The 12,677-nt window shown below is 40.9% G+C and overlaps 1 protein-coding gene across 1 annotated transcript in view; it reads left to right on the forward strand.

Moving 5' to 3' along the window:
• The first annotated feature begins 295 nt into the window (after positions 1-295).
• CTSC (cathepsin C) overlaps positions 296-12,677 on the forward strand; it is an 18,083-nt gene continuing 5,701 nt past the window's right edge. Inside the window, exons 1-4 of the mRNA XM_009321653.1 lie at positions 296-326; positions 759-904; positions 10,508-10,674; positions 11,102-11,257. Coding sequence (XP_009319928.1) covers positions 296-326; positions 759-904; positions 10,508-10,674; positions 11,102-11,257 — 500 coding nt within the window. The remainder of the gene's footprint in view (positions 327-758; positions 905-10,507; positions 10,675-11,101; positions 11,258-12,677) is intronic.

A 12,677-nucleotide genomic window follows, 5' to 3' on the forward strand; every position in this document is an offset into this window, starting at 1 on the left:
TTGCTCCTTCCTTCCTTCCTCCCTCCCCCACAGCCCGCCAGATACCTTCCTGAAAGTGGCTGCCCCCAGCCGCAAAGCGTGGCGGTGCTTCTGGGTGACACCTAGCCAGCTCCTGGGAGGCCACCGGCTGTGAGAGCTTGCTGCCTAGGGAGCCTGACAGCATCAGGAAAAATAGAAACAGCACTTCCCTTGAGGGGATAGTAGTGGGGAGTTATTATTTAATTACTGTATGTCAGTATTATTTAAAAAACAGTAGATACTTCACATTTTTCTAAATCATTTGCTTTTTGATCAGATGAGGCAAGTGGCAGTAGGAGCAGTGGGAGGTGAGTGGTGGAGGGAGTCAGAGCGCTGGTGTGAAGGAGCGTGGGGTGGCCGATACCTCATCCCAGATGTTTTAGGGGAAGATTTGTCATTGCAGACACAGTGCCTGAGTGACACAGCATCAGAGTCCTGTGTAGCTGTATAGCAAGTTATGTTTAAATAAGCTGGTGTTTCCCAGTAACAGCTGCTTGGTGCTGCTAATTAAATGTGCAAATACTGTCTAGCAGTGGAAAAAATGAGCATGTAGACCCACTGACAGATAAGTGAAGTCCTTGAAGTGTGCTTGCTTGATGCCTTTTTGCAGAAGACTGTATTCAACAAGTATGTTTTAGCATCTTTTGGAATAAAACAAATGTTACAACATTCTTTGTACTATTTTTAATTTTTATCTCTTCAACGCAATAATCATGCAATAATGTTTGTATTTTTTGCAGGGCCTGTGGAAAGAAAGGTGCTTGTGAATCTTCAGAAGTTAGATGTGGCTCAGGATAGTCTGGGAAACTATGGTTTCTTCACTTTGATTTACAATCAAGGCTTTGAAATTGTGATAAATGACTACAAGTGGTTTGCATTTTTTAAGGTGAGTTAACTTGGTGCGTTCTGCATCCCTGACTGTTGCTAAAATGGCCTGTAGTTAGGCTTCTCTTTAGTCCCTGAGTGCCACGGTGGGGCACTTGGGACACTTGGTTATCTTTGGCTCTAAGGTTTTCATGGATTGCCAGATAAAAGACTTCTTTTTAACATAAGGAAACAGTTAGCAGTGGCTGGATAGGGAGTAGAGGGAGGGAAGAGGTATTTAGATTCCACACTGGGCATTATCTGAAAAATCTGTTCAATGTGCTGCTGCTTTCCCTTCTGGGCATGCTTAAAGCAGTTGAAGGCCTTCACTAAGCTAACTCTCCCGGTGGCCTGGAAATTTTTTTTTTTTTTCCAGTTTTCTTGCTGACACCTTGGACCCAAGTGAAATAGCAAACATCATTGCTTTTATCTCCTTAAAGATGTTCTCAAATGCATGAAAACTTTAGAAAGGCCACCTGCTCTCCTTGCTGGAGGATTTCTAGGATATTTAAATTTTATTCCAGAATACTACTTTAACATCTAAGGAACCTTCCTGCTGCTTATAATTGTTCTTTCGGAATAATACTGTTACCTGCAGTCCCTGTTAATGACTTAAGGTCAAGCTGAAAACAGTGGTGGTAGGCGGGGATAGACAGAAGACCCACTTGCTAAGGAGCACTCTGCTGCTGTCCTGATGAGTGGCACTATGAATCTGGAGGGTGGCTGTAAGTAATCTCTGCAGGATGACTTTGCTACCTGGGAGACAGATGTTTTGTACAGCAAGACTGTTCAGGTGGTTAGTGCAGCCCTCGGCAGGAGCAGTGAACATGTTTCTTGGTTGTTTCAGAAAGCATGATGTTGTGTCTGGCTTCAGATGAGCCCGATAGTAAACACCCAGGCCTTGTCCAAGCATAAAATCTCTGAACATTGGCTAGTAGTAAGGAGGGTGAAGAAATGACTTTTGCTTTAAATTGTCTTTCTGGGAACCATTGTAGATAGTTTATTTCACAGCAGCTGTTTTTGAGTCAGTGTTTTCAGATACTAACAAAAGTGAGTGATCCAGTCTTGCAGGAGAACTGTAGTCCTTACTGAATAGAAATGATGTATGAGGCTCCGATTTAACTGCAGCTTCCTCCTTGCTGATTGGAGCTCGCTTAAGTTAAGGGAAAAGGCTGTGTAGGTTGTTTTACAAGACTGATGGTGAAGTTGTTTACATGCTCTTTGTCATGATTTAACCCTAGCTGACAACTAAGCCCCACACAGCCACTTGCTCACTCGACGCCGGTGGGATGGGGGAGAGAATTGGAAGGGTAAAAGTGAGAAAACTCATGGGTTGACATCAAGACGGTTTAATAGGTAAAGCAAAAGCTGCATACTCAAGCAAAGCAAAATAAGGAATTCATTCACTACTTGCCACCAGCAGGCAGATGTTTAGCAGTTTCCAGGAAAGCAGGGCTTCATCAAGCATAACTTAGGAAGGCAGACACCATAATTCTGAATGTCCCCCTTTTCTCCTTCTTTCCCCAGCTTTGCTGAGGATGATGTTGTATGGTGTGGAATATCCCTTTGGTCAGTTGGGGTCAGCTGTCCCGGCTGTGTCCCCTCCCAATTTCTTGTGCACCCCCAGCCTACTCGCTGGTGGCGCTGTCTGAGGAGCAGACAAGGCCTTGATGGTGTGTAGGCACTGCTCAGCAATAACTAAAACATCCCTGTGTTATCAATGCTGTTTTCATCACAAGTCCAAAATGTGGCACTGTGTGCGCCACTATAAATAAAATTAACTATCTGCCAAGATTAGTGTACTCTTATAACTGTAAATTTTTAAAACAAGAATGCTTCTGCATAAGACAGCGTCTTCTCCTTGAGCAAAAGCAAAGTGTGAGAAAGAAATACCTGATACACAAATGAGAGAATGTCAAAGGTAGTGACATCAAATTGCCATGATGTGCACTCCTCGTAGGCTTGGCAGGTAATACAGCAAAAACTACGGACACTGAAGGGCATTCTAACTAGGCAGAATTACTCTGAAACTTCTCAGGCAGGGACACGTCTGCGAGCTTCCCGACAGTGGGAGGGCCTGCCTCAAATGTGGCAGGAATTGCTGTCTCCCTGAGGACAGTGGAGCACTATGTTATAGTATTGTCCATGAAATCAGGCTTGAGGTGTCATCTCTGGCAGGTGGAATTCAGCAGTCATTGCTGGCCTTGGTGGACTCATCTGAGGAGAAACGTAGTTGAACTAGTGAACTGGGAATCCTTAGGCTGATATTTTACACTGAAATGTACAAGTTGCTTTACAAGCCAGCATGGTGAGCAGTTGAAACAAGTGTTGATTATCAAACTAATTCTTGAATGTGAGGAATTTAATCATAGAAACAGTGAGTGGCCTGCTCTGGAATGTAAATGGAGCTGTGAGGCACCAACTTGAAGACAGTTGAGAGTCACTGAAGGCTCTCCTGCTGCTATCTATGCCTTGTGAAATATATCCCTGGAAGATGAACACTGAGTCAAGTGACTGATAAGCGCTGATCTCGTGTATTCCTCTATGCTTATGAAAATGTAAATGCATTGATTTGCAAGATTAGTCTTAAGCAATATACCAAAACTGTGTTATAGAATAATTTAGGCTGGAAGGAACTTCTGGAGTTCATTTGATCCAACTTGCTGCTCAAAACAAAATAAGTCAAATATACCCGTGAGCAGTAGCGATGCACAATAGCTTGCATTTCATGGTCATGAATGTGTCTTAGCCCTTTGTAGGTAAATGGATTAGTTGATAGTTCTGTAGTTGTTTTTGGTATTGAGAAATAGTAAGCTTGTTTGGCTCATTGTTCAGTAGTAGGGATTCCATCAGCAAGACATGCTTAAATTAAAGGCTTATTTCCTTAAGTATTATAGAGAGGATTGGAGCCCAATTCAGTTACCCTCTCTGTAATTTTGCTGATGTAACAGAAACAACAGATTACCAAGGTGAAAGTATAATGGCAGAGAAGTATGAGGAAGTACCACAGCACTTAGTATATGCATTTTTTTGCTGCAGACAACTAGCTGACTTTGTTAGGCAACAGCTTGCAATACTGTCTATCTGCAAAACTGTTACTTCACAGTTGTCAGTGGGGACCTGGAGGGAAGAATGGTTCCTTACGAACTGCTTGACCTTGTGACATATTTAGATATGCGTATCTGTTTACTTTTAATCCAGTAAATGTTGCATTACATATGAAATAGAAATACAAAATACCTAGTTCTGGTATAAACTGAAAATGTGGTTAGTTCTACCAAATGCAGCTAACGCTCTTGTAGGACCTATTCCATCATCTTCTACTGTAAAGCTTCTAGGGGACAAGTAATATACTCTGCTCAATGCATGCTTCAGAGGTTTTTGAAGAATGATTACCTATTGTTTAAAATACTATTACCATTTGCAACTGAAAGTAACGTAAACATAGCAGACTTCATTTGCTTAGTGTTGATCATAATCTAGAAGCCCTTGGAGTAAAATACGGTAAACTAGAATGCTAATTGACGAGGGCCTTCCTCCCTGGAAATGCAGCAAAAGGAAAGCATAAAAGCAATCTCTTAGAATATTGCTTAGCTTTAATTGCTATTAGAATATGGAAAGTTCCAAAGTCCCTTTGGAATTCATGGAAAGGAAGAATTATCTTTGCTGGCAATCTCTTGTTTTACAGCAAGAAGGTACAGAACTAATATGTTTAATACGGAGTAATTTGCTATTGTTTTTACTACTTGGTAAAATTGCTTAGTTTCACTTTGAAATAACCTTCCAACGTGAACACTGTTCTGGGGTTACAGCTTGATTCTGGAATGACTTTTTGGTTCAAAGAGCAGTTTGTGGTGGTGGTTTCCAGAAGAAAGATTTCATGCTGATGAGTTGTTTCAGAAGAGCAAAATCGTTACTCCCCACTTTCAAAATACTGATTTTTATTTCAGTTGTTATAATGTAATAATTGGGCAGAAAATAAAACTGAAGTTGGTCTCATACCGTGCTTAAAGAGTTCTGATCTTCTGAAAATGCTTACAGGTATCGGAGCAGCTATAACACAGAAAGCCTTGCACGTCTCTTTCCATGGCTGTGGGTTTGAGCTTGTCAGGAAAGTATTCATTGCTTAAGGGCCGCTCATAAATTTCAAGTTCTGTTTTTGTTGCACTAAAGCTAAATTATGTGGCTAAAACCTCATCATGGCGACAGGACAGATAAAGCATCCCGATTTACCTATTATGATCCTTTAACACTTTCCTCATAGTCTGCCGTTGAACAGAGAGGATGGAGTTTCTAGGCTAAATGAACAACAGTATTTGAGCCAATACAGCAGTTCATGCGTTTCAAGCATAGAAATGCAACTGCTGCTAACTGAACTTGCAGGGTATTTTTGCTTAATGTTAAAGAATGACGCTATTAATTACTAACAAGAATGCTGTGGGCTTGTCTAAATGGTGGCTTTAACAGAGCTACTGTAATGTGTGAATCTAGACACAGCCTGTTTGATGATGCATGTTTCAGTGAGTTTTTAATAGCCTTTTGTTCCTCTGGCTTACGAAACAGACACCCACTAAAACTTTAGTAGGGTCTCACTGCCTTTACAAGTTATTTGTTCTTTTACCTGGGACTGTGGGGAAATGACTTTCTACACCAAAGGAGCAGATTCAGTGAGCTTATCAATGTATTTTTTCCGCAGTTTGCTTTAATAGCTTAAGTAAATAAGCTCTAACGGTGTTTTATTTCTAACTATTGTTGCACATAGACTTGTCCCTCAAGGCTTGCCAAGTTAAATGCAGCATCCTACTCCGTTCTTGTATTCTGCTTCTCGCAAGTCATAGTTACTCTGCCTGGTATTTTTTTGCAGCACAAAAGAACTTCTTTGTTTATGGGAATGCTCTTGTTTCTTAATGTGTGCTGCTGAAACATCCATATACTGAGCTTGGACGTGAAGTTAGTGTGCTGACTCTTGGCAGAAGCTTGAGCATGTGCTTCTGCTGGATGATATATAAGGATTCTGTAGGGCTATGCAAGATATAAGGCTCTAAAGACTCCCTCCCCCCAGCCCATGGGATGGCAAAAGAAATAGGAACAACATAACATAAAAAGCTAGAGTGAGGCTGAAAGGAAAGCTGAGGCTAACTTGTTTCAATTATTTGAGATCTTTGTAGTATTTATTTAGCATTAAGACTACCACTTTGAAGGGAGACAGGCTCATAAGATTCTCACTGTCTCTTAAGCTAAGCGGTACTACCTCTGGTTTTTGCTAGAGGACATCTCAAAAGTCAGAAGTCTGGCATTTTTTCATATTAAAACATTAGCACTACTTCATCAAAAAGAAAGAAATAGATTACAGAATTTTCCACTACTCAAGTTACTAATCTTTTCCAGACTGACTTGGTGACATCTTTGTCACATCTTTTCCTCTCTTCCCCAACGCCCCCAAATCTGGTTAAAACCAAGGACTTCCGTTCTGAAATAACCAGCCTAGACAAGTGACAGTAGTTAATGTTTAAATTTCAGAATGTTAAAAAAAAAAAAAATCTGAATGCGTTTTATTCCATGTTGCTAAAATAGAAGTGCTAGAGTTGCTAATGCTATTTAATCATGCTGCAAATCAATTGAAAATTAATTTCTAACCTATCTTAGTTGGGCTTATTTACCTGGCAGTGTGCAACTGCTGCTTCCCTAAAGTGTAAATCTGAATTGAAGAATTTCTTTCCTAGAGGAAAGAAAATGCATCTGTAGTTGATATTTGCTATTTTATTATATTGTGTAGCAAGATGCAGTGATTTGTTCTGATAATATCTTCTGTATTTTTGTACAGTAGGGCATCTGCAAGTCTGAATCCTGTTTTAATTAAGAATGTGCTTCCCGTATTAAAATGCATAGGCCCACTTGTAAATTTGATGACAAATAAGCAGTAAATCTTTCCATCAGGCTTAATGTATAGGGTGGTCCTGCCTCCTGGAACTCGAGTCGGCTTATCGTCTGAACATTGCTTAGATTGAGAACAACAGATGTAAAAGAGGATGGGATGGCAGCCTGTGTATGTAGCACTGCTGAATCCCTGTTAAAATGTTGTGTCCAATAAGGGCTCCATCCTTTCCTACTTTTCTCTTAGATTAAAAAATCTAAAGAAAGCTTTAAGCAATTACATCTTTTTTTACCAGGAGTAGAATTGAACATGCAATTAGATTATGTCATGATGACCAACACAGGAAAGACTTTACTAAAAGTATACTGTACCAAAGAGCTTAACCTAGGTTTAGGTATCTAATAGCAAGCCTTGAAATTTAGGTACATGAAGCCTCTTAAGGTTAATTTTGGGGCTTGGCTAAATTCTGGCATTAGGCAAAGTCACATGAGTTGTCAGACTTGAGAAAAATATGCATTTGAAATAGAATTAAAGCTTAATGTTTTCAAACCTCAGAATTTGAACTGTGAATATAGTTCGGGTGCCTTTCTACAGGACTTGTTGCAGATCTGGCAGATCCCTGGATGTAGTTTACTTAATGCTGCAGATGTGAGCATTGGCTGATGAAATTATCACATGTGGCATGGCTGCAGTGGTCTTCTATTAACTTAAAAATAGAAACCATCTTCTTAAGTCAGGAGAGGAAATGCATGCAGCAGTTGTCCAGCAGTTGCTGGTGGTCACAGCTGTGTGGCTGTTGTCCTCCATGAAGGATCTTGTTCTTTGATGGGTTCCACAGATGTGCTGGGTACTGTGCTGGCAGCTTCAGTTGAGTCTGGCACTGTAATTTGCATCCATCTGAGTCAGCGGTTGTTCATGCAGTGGTGCCACGCTGAACTAGTGCAGCTGAAGTTAGTCACAGCCCTGTATGACTGTTGTTTGGGCAGGCATACTCATAGTAGGTCTTCTGAAACTGATACAGTCAGATTTGCTAGATGTAATCTGTCAGAGCCCTTCTCTGGTCACAATAAGAAATGCTGCATGTGGTTTTAGCAATGAAAAACTGATTTGACAGTGTATCTTCTGGTAGTAAGCAGTGGGTGTCATTGTCATGGCACCGATGATTTTGCTATCCCATTGTAGTTCCTCTAACACGTGACCCATTGGGGACTTAACTAGGTTGTAGAAATTAAGCATAAGTATTGGGTTTTTTAAAGGTTTCTCAGCCACTTCTCTGCATCAGTGGCTCTCAATTAGAAAGGGGGGGGAGGGGGAAGTAAACTGGGACCTTATGGGTATATTTCCATTTCCTAGCTGCAAATGGCTCTTGGAGTTCAAATTCCCTTTATCCAGATGCCATTAATAGGCTATAGTCTCAAAGTCTCCATGTCCCCTTTTTAAAGCCAATTCAGCAGTAGTATATTAACTGCCAGTCTACAAAAAGATAGTTGCAGAGGACTTGAATTACTTAATTTTAGGCTTCCACACAGACTGTCTGAAATGTTTTTTTGGGTGTGGTGGGGGTTTTTTTTTGTCTCTTGTCTATCTTGAAACATTGCCACTGACTGTACCCTCACCCCCTTCCCAGTTTTGTTGGTATGTTTGAACTGGAAGAACAGCATAAGAAACTTGCTGAATTCACTTCCCTGAAAAATAAGTTGCACAAATGGTGTGAATACTGTTCTGGTTATCTACATCTTGAAAAAAGCCATAAATTTAATCTCCAAAAAAAGGAGAGGGATTTCTAGGGAAAACAAACAACAAAAAGCAAGGCAAGCTGTCATTTTAATTTGCTAGTTAGCAGATAACGCATTACCTTTCCTCTGTGAAGATAAGTCCCAAATCTGTTCCACTTGTTATGAATTAATATAATTCTCCATGCTAGGCAGCACCTGCATTTGAATGTTGCAGGAAGCAGGCCTTTTCATTGAGTATTCTTCAAGTATTCAGATGGAAGGCCTGTACTTATCAAGAATGGTTGTGCTTGGTCTTGTTTTAATCTATGGCAGCTTTTAGATAGACGAGACAAGTAGGTATTAATTTATACTATCATGTAGAGCCAAATAAAGCGCTCTCACAGTAACTTATTGATGTAAATTCAATAACTTATTGCTTTTGATAGTGTCTGGATTTCTAGAAATGCTGTTCTGAAGAGGGTGTTTCTCAAAAGCCATCTCTGGACCTTGCCCTTGGTATTTGGCCAAGTGTGGTTATTTCCCATATTGCACAATCTTGCACAATAAGGTAGGATGAACAAGGTAACAGCTCAGCCTTCTACTGCCCCCATCCTGCTGTGGTCAGCAAACATGCTTACCTTGCTAGACAACCAAAGGTGTAGATGTGATGCCTTTGAACTGGGGACAAAGCAAATTCCCATTGTTATAAAACAGTCAGAGGATTAACCTCTAATTTTATCCCTCTGATTGAGAGACTTAATTATTTCACTCTGTGTTCTCCTTCAGATTGCCCACAGAGCCTTCACATTGTCACAAACCTCCCAGTCTCTTTATTTACTTTATTTTTCCTCCTGAGGCATTTCCATCACAGTCAGCCGCCACCTTCTTCAGTGAAGAGGTTGAGCAAGCATTTTGTTGAAACATAGCTACAAAATCCCTGTACCATTGTACATGTGCAATTCAAATGGGATGTGATTCAATAAAGTATTCTTGGACTAGGAAACTTGGATTCCATTTAAGTGATTTGCGTGATTAGAAGAGTCAAGTTAAAACTTTTGTTGCATGGGGTTTTCAGGCTCCCGTGTAACTTAATACAAAACAGACTTTAATCTTAAGAGATGAGTAAAGATCCATTCACACACACCCCACCCCCCACCCCAGGACATTCTGCTGTCAAAGAATTGCTAATCCAGGAAACTTAACGCGGCTGGGCCAAGTGTTAGTGCTAACTGTTATATGAAGACATTTTACTGAATAGATAAACTTATTACTCCTCTTCAGTGGTAAAATGAAGACTTGTGTGGCTGAATAAGGAAGTATTAGGACTTGGGACTTCAGGCTTTAGTAACACTCCCCTCACCGCCAACTCCAAATGAGTTGCTCTCAATGGATCATCATTTCTTACTGTCTCATTTTGATAGTTCAGGTGAAATTGTTTCTTGATGCTATTCTACTACAGCTCAAACTTAAAGCAGTTGCAGGAAGTCTCATCTTTGGTTCTGACTTCTAAAACAGAAATGCTATAGTACAGTTCTCCCTGAGAGGTTACTGGGTGAGAAACTTGCCATCCTCCCTGTGTTTACTTTTCAGGCTGCCATGAGTCTTAGCTTCTCAAACTTTTGCAGCAGTCCAGGGTTAGTTTGACTAGTCACATATTTGGTGCAAGAAACCACAGGGCCTTGAAGAGAAGGATAGGTACTAAGAGGTCTTTTACATTTTGCTTCAAGTAACTTGAACCCAAACAATTAGCACCTGTTAGTTGATACTGATACTAATGCATGCTTTGTTGCTAGAAGTGCAAGTCATAACCTGTTTGTCTTCCTCTAGCAATTTGATAAAGATCAGTTTCTTTCATCTGCTTAACCTTTTCTTGATGCTTCTTTGTCTTGAAATCAAACATGATGCTGGTTGATCTGGAATATGCATTTGGCCACTTCCTCTGAAACACAGGTAAAAAGCAGCTGGGTAGGTAGGGACTACTGCTATGCTAACAAATGCATCTACTCAACACAAGCATAACCTCTTCACATTACAGTACAAAAAGGAAGGCCAGAATGTAACCAGCTACTGTAATGAGACTCTACCAGGATGGGTGCATGATGTACTTGGCCACAATTGGGCTTGTTTCAGCGGACAGAAGACTTCTTCATCTCCCTCAGATGTCCACATAAATGAGCTACCTCTCCAGAAGCCCAGGGGAAGGTAAGCAACAGATAAGTGACCTTTTACTGGAATAAAATGTTTGGTAACTGTGCTTCAGGTTTCGGTTAAAACCATATGGACCAATTCTGTGACTGAGGGCAAAGTTAATGCCAATGATAATGCTGGGAATAAACCTGAATACAGAAAGGCAGAGGAGGGTGTGCCTGTCACATCACACTTTCTCCTTCCGTCTGTGGTGAAGCCCAATTACAAAACTGGCAAGTCTAAAGAAGATGATTGTAGCCTTCTAGTTAGTGTCTCAAATTTCAGAAATCTTGCCTTGATCCAATAATTGCATGTTTCTTTATCAGTACCTACCTGAAGACATTTCCAGAGTTAGTCTTTTCCATGTTCAGTTTAGAGAACACATTTACTTTTAAATCCCAGTCCTTTTCTTACTGTTTTACTTGGTTGCTTTTGTTTGCAGACTTTCAAGTAGACGTTATGTGCACAACTTTGACTTTGTAAATGCTATCAATGCTCGACAGAAGTCCTGGAGAGCAACAAGATACAAGGAGTATGAGAACGTTGCCCTGGAAGAACTAACTAGAAGAGCTGGGGGTCTCTATTCCAGAGCTCCAAGGTACTAAGGCCTTTTGTTTTGCCATAAACCCCACTGCTTCAGAGAATCTGCTTGTATTTGTCCTGGCTTTTCCTAGCTGTGTTTTGGCTTGTAGTTCAGATGTTTAATCAAGTTTCAAGGCCTTCCAGCTCATTTTCACGGAGTGCCAACATATTTGTTCATTTGAATGATTATTCTGAGCATCTGTTGTCTCCAGTAGTTGAGACAAATAGGGTCATCTACCCTTTAATCTTGCCCAGTAACTTGCTGCTGAATTCATTTGTGCAGGGAAGAAGTGGGGACAGTCAGTTGTCATCTCACTCCTGCCTACCCATCAGCTGCTTGCCATAGTCACGAGTTTCTGCTTGACCATCTTCCTGGTTCTGCTAGTTCATACTTGCAATTAAAAAGCAATGAACCACATTCCGCTATTAAACATGAATAATAGAGATTTTCTGAGGGAATTCACTGGTTGCTTTGATAACTTGCCATGCCTGCAACCAGGGGCCTCTAACAAGAATAGGGTGTCTCAGTGAAGAAGCATGAAGTAGCCCCAGGAGTGCCTTCAGGGTCTTGCAGATCACATGGCAGAGAGTGCTAATGGGGAGGGACACATGGTCCTCTACATTAATTTGAGAACTAGATTTCTTTGATATGAAGATTCCCTTCTTTACAGCTGTTTTACTTTCTTTGTATTTTTGCTTTTTCCACTCTGACACTGCTGTGGGTAGGAATGCTACTTACTTTTCCAAACTGTGGCAATTGTATGTTTGTAGAAGAAGGTCCTACTATACAAAAAAATTCTGATTTGCATGGGAGTGTCATGCAGATTATCATGGTTTCATCCTGTAGGCAGAAGTCTCCTTGGAGATGGTCTTAAATACAGGAACCTGTCAGGAAGCCTGCTGCACCATGTAGTGCCATGACAGTATTTTGTTGGCCCCTCATGCTTTCAGAACAGACTCCAGTGTCTAGTGTTTGTGAATGGCACTTACGGGACAAGCGTCAGGTTATGTGAAAGCTGAACGCAGGAAGCTCTTGGCTTGCTGATATATGGCCATCACTTGGCTGCAAGTGGTAGATGAGGGCAAGTAACATTCAATACCTCTTCAACAGTCATAGTGAAAACTGGCTCCAGGGAAGTCTCCAGGGCAAGTGGGACTGCAGTTACTGAAGTGTTGATGTAAGCCATGTCTGTGTCTGCAATTAAACAGTCTGTAGTTGCTATCAGTGCATGCTGCCAAGGCAAGGTACCTTCTGCAGTCAAATATTCGACATACCTCTTGGTGGCAGAGGTGTAAAATAGCCGTTGCAAAGCTGCATTGCTGTAGTCACTGAGAGTTACCTCAGCACTTCAGATCGGTTCAAAAATATTTGACCTCACCAGCTTGTGGATAGTTCATAATATAGTTCCCTCAGGGAGAGATTTGAGTAGGTCTTG

This window comes from Pygoscelis adeliae, unplaced genomic scaffold (genome assembly GCF_000699105.1).
Source record: "Pygoscelis adeliae isolate BGI_AS28 unplaced genomic scaffold, ASM69910v1 Scaffold523, whole genome shotgun sequence".
NCBI classification, from domain to species: Eukaryota; Metazoa; Chordata; class Aves; order Sphenisciformes; family Spheniscidae; genus Pygoscelis; species Pygoscelis adeliae.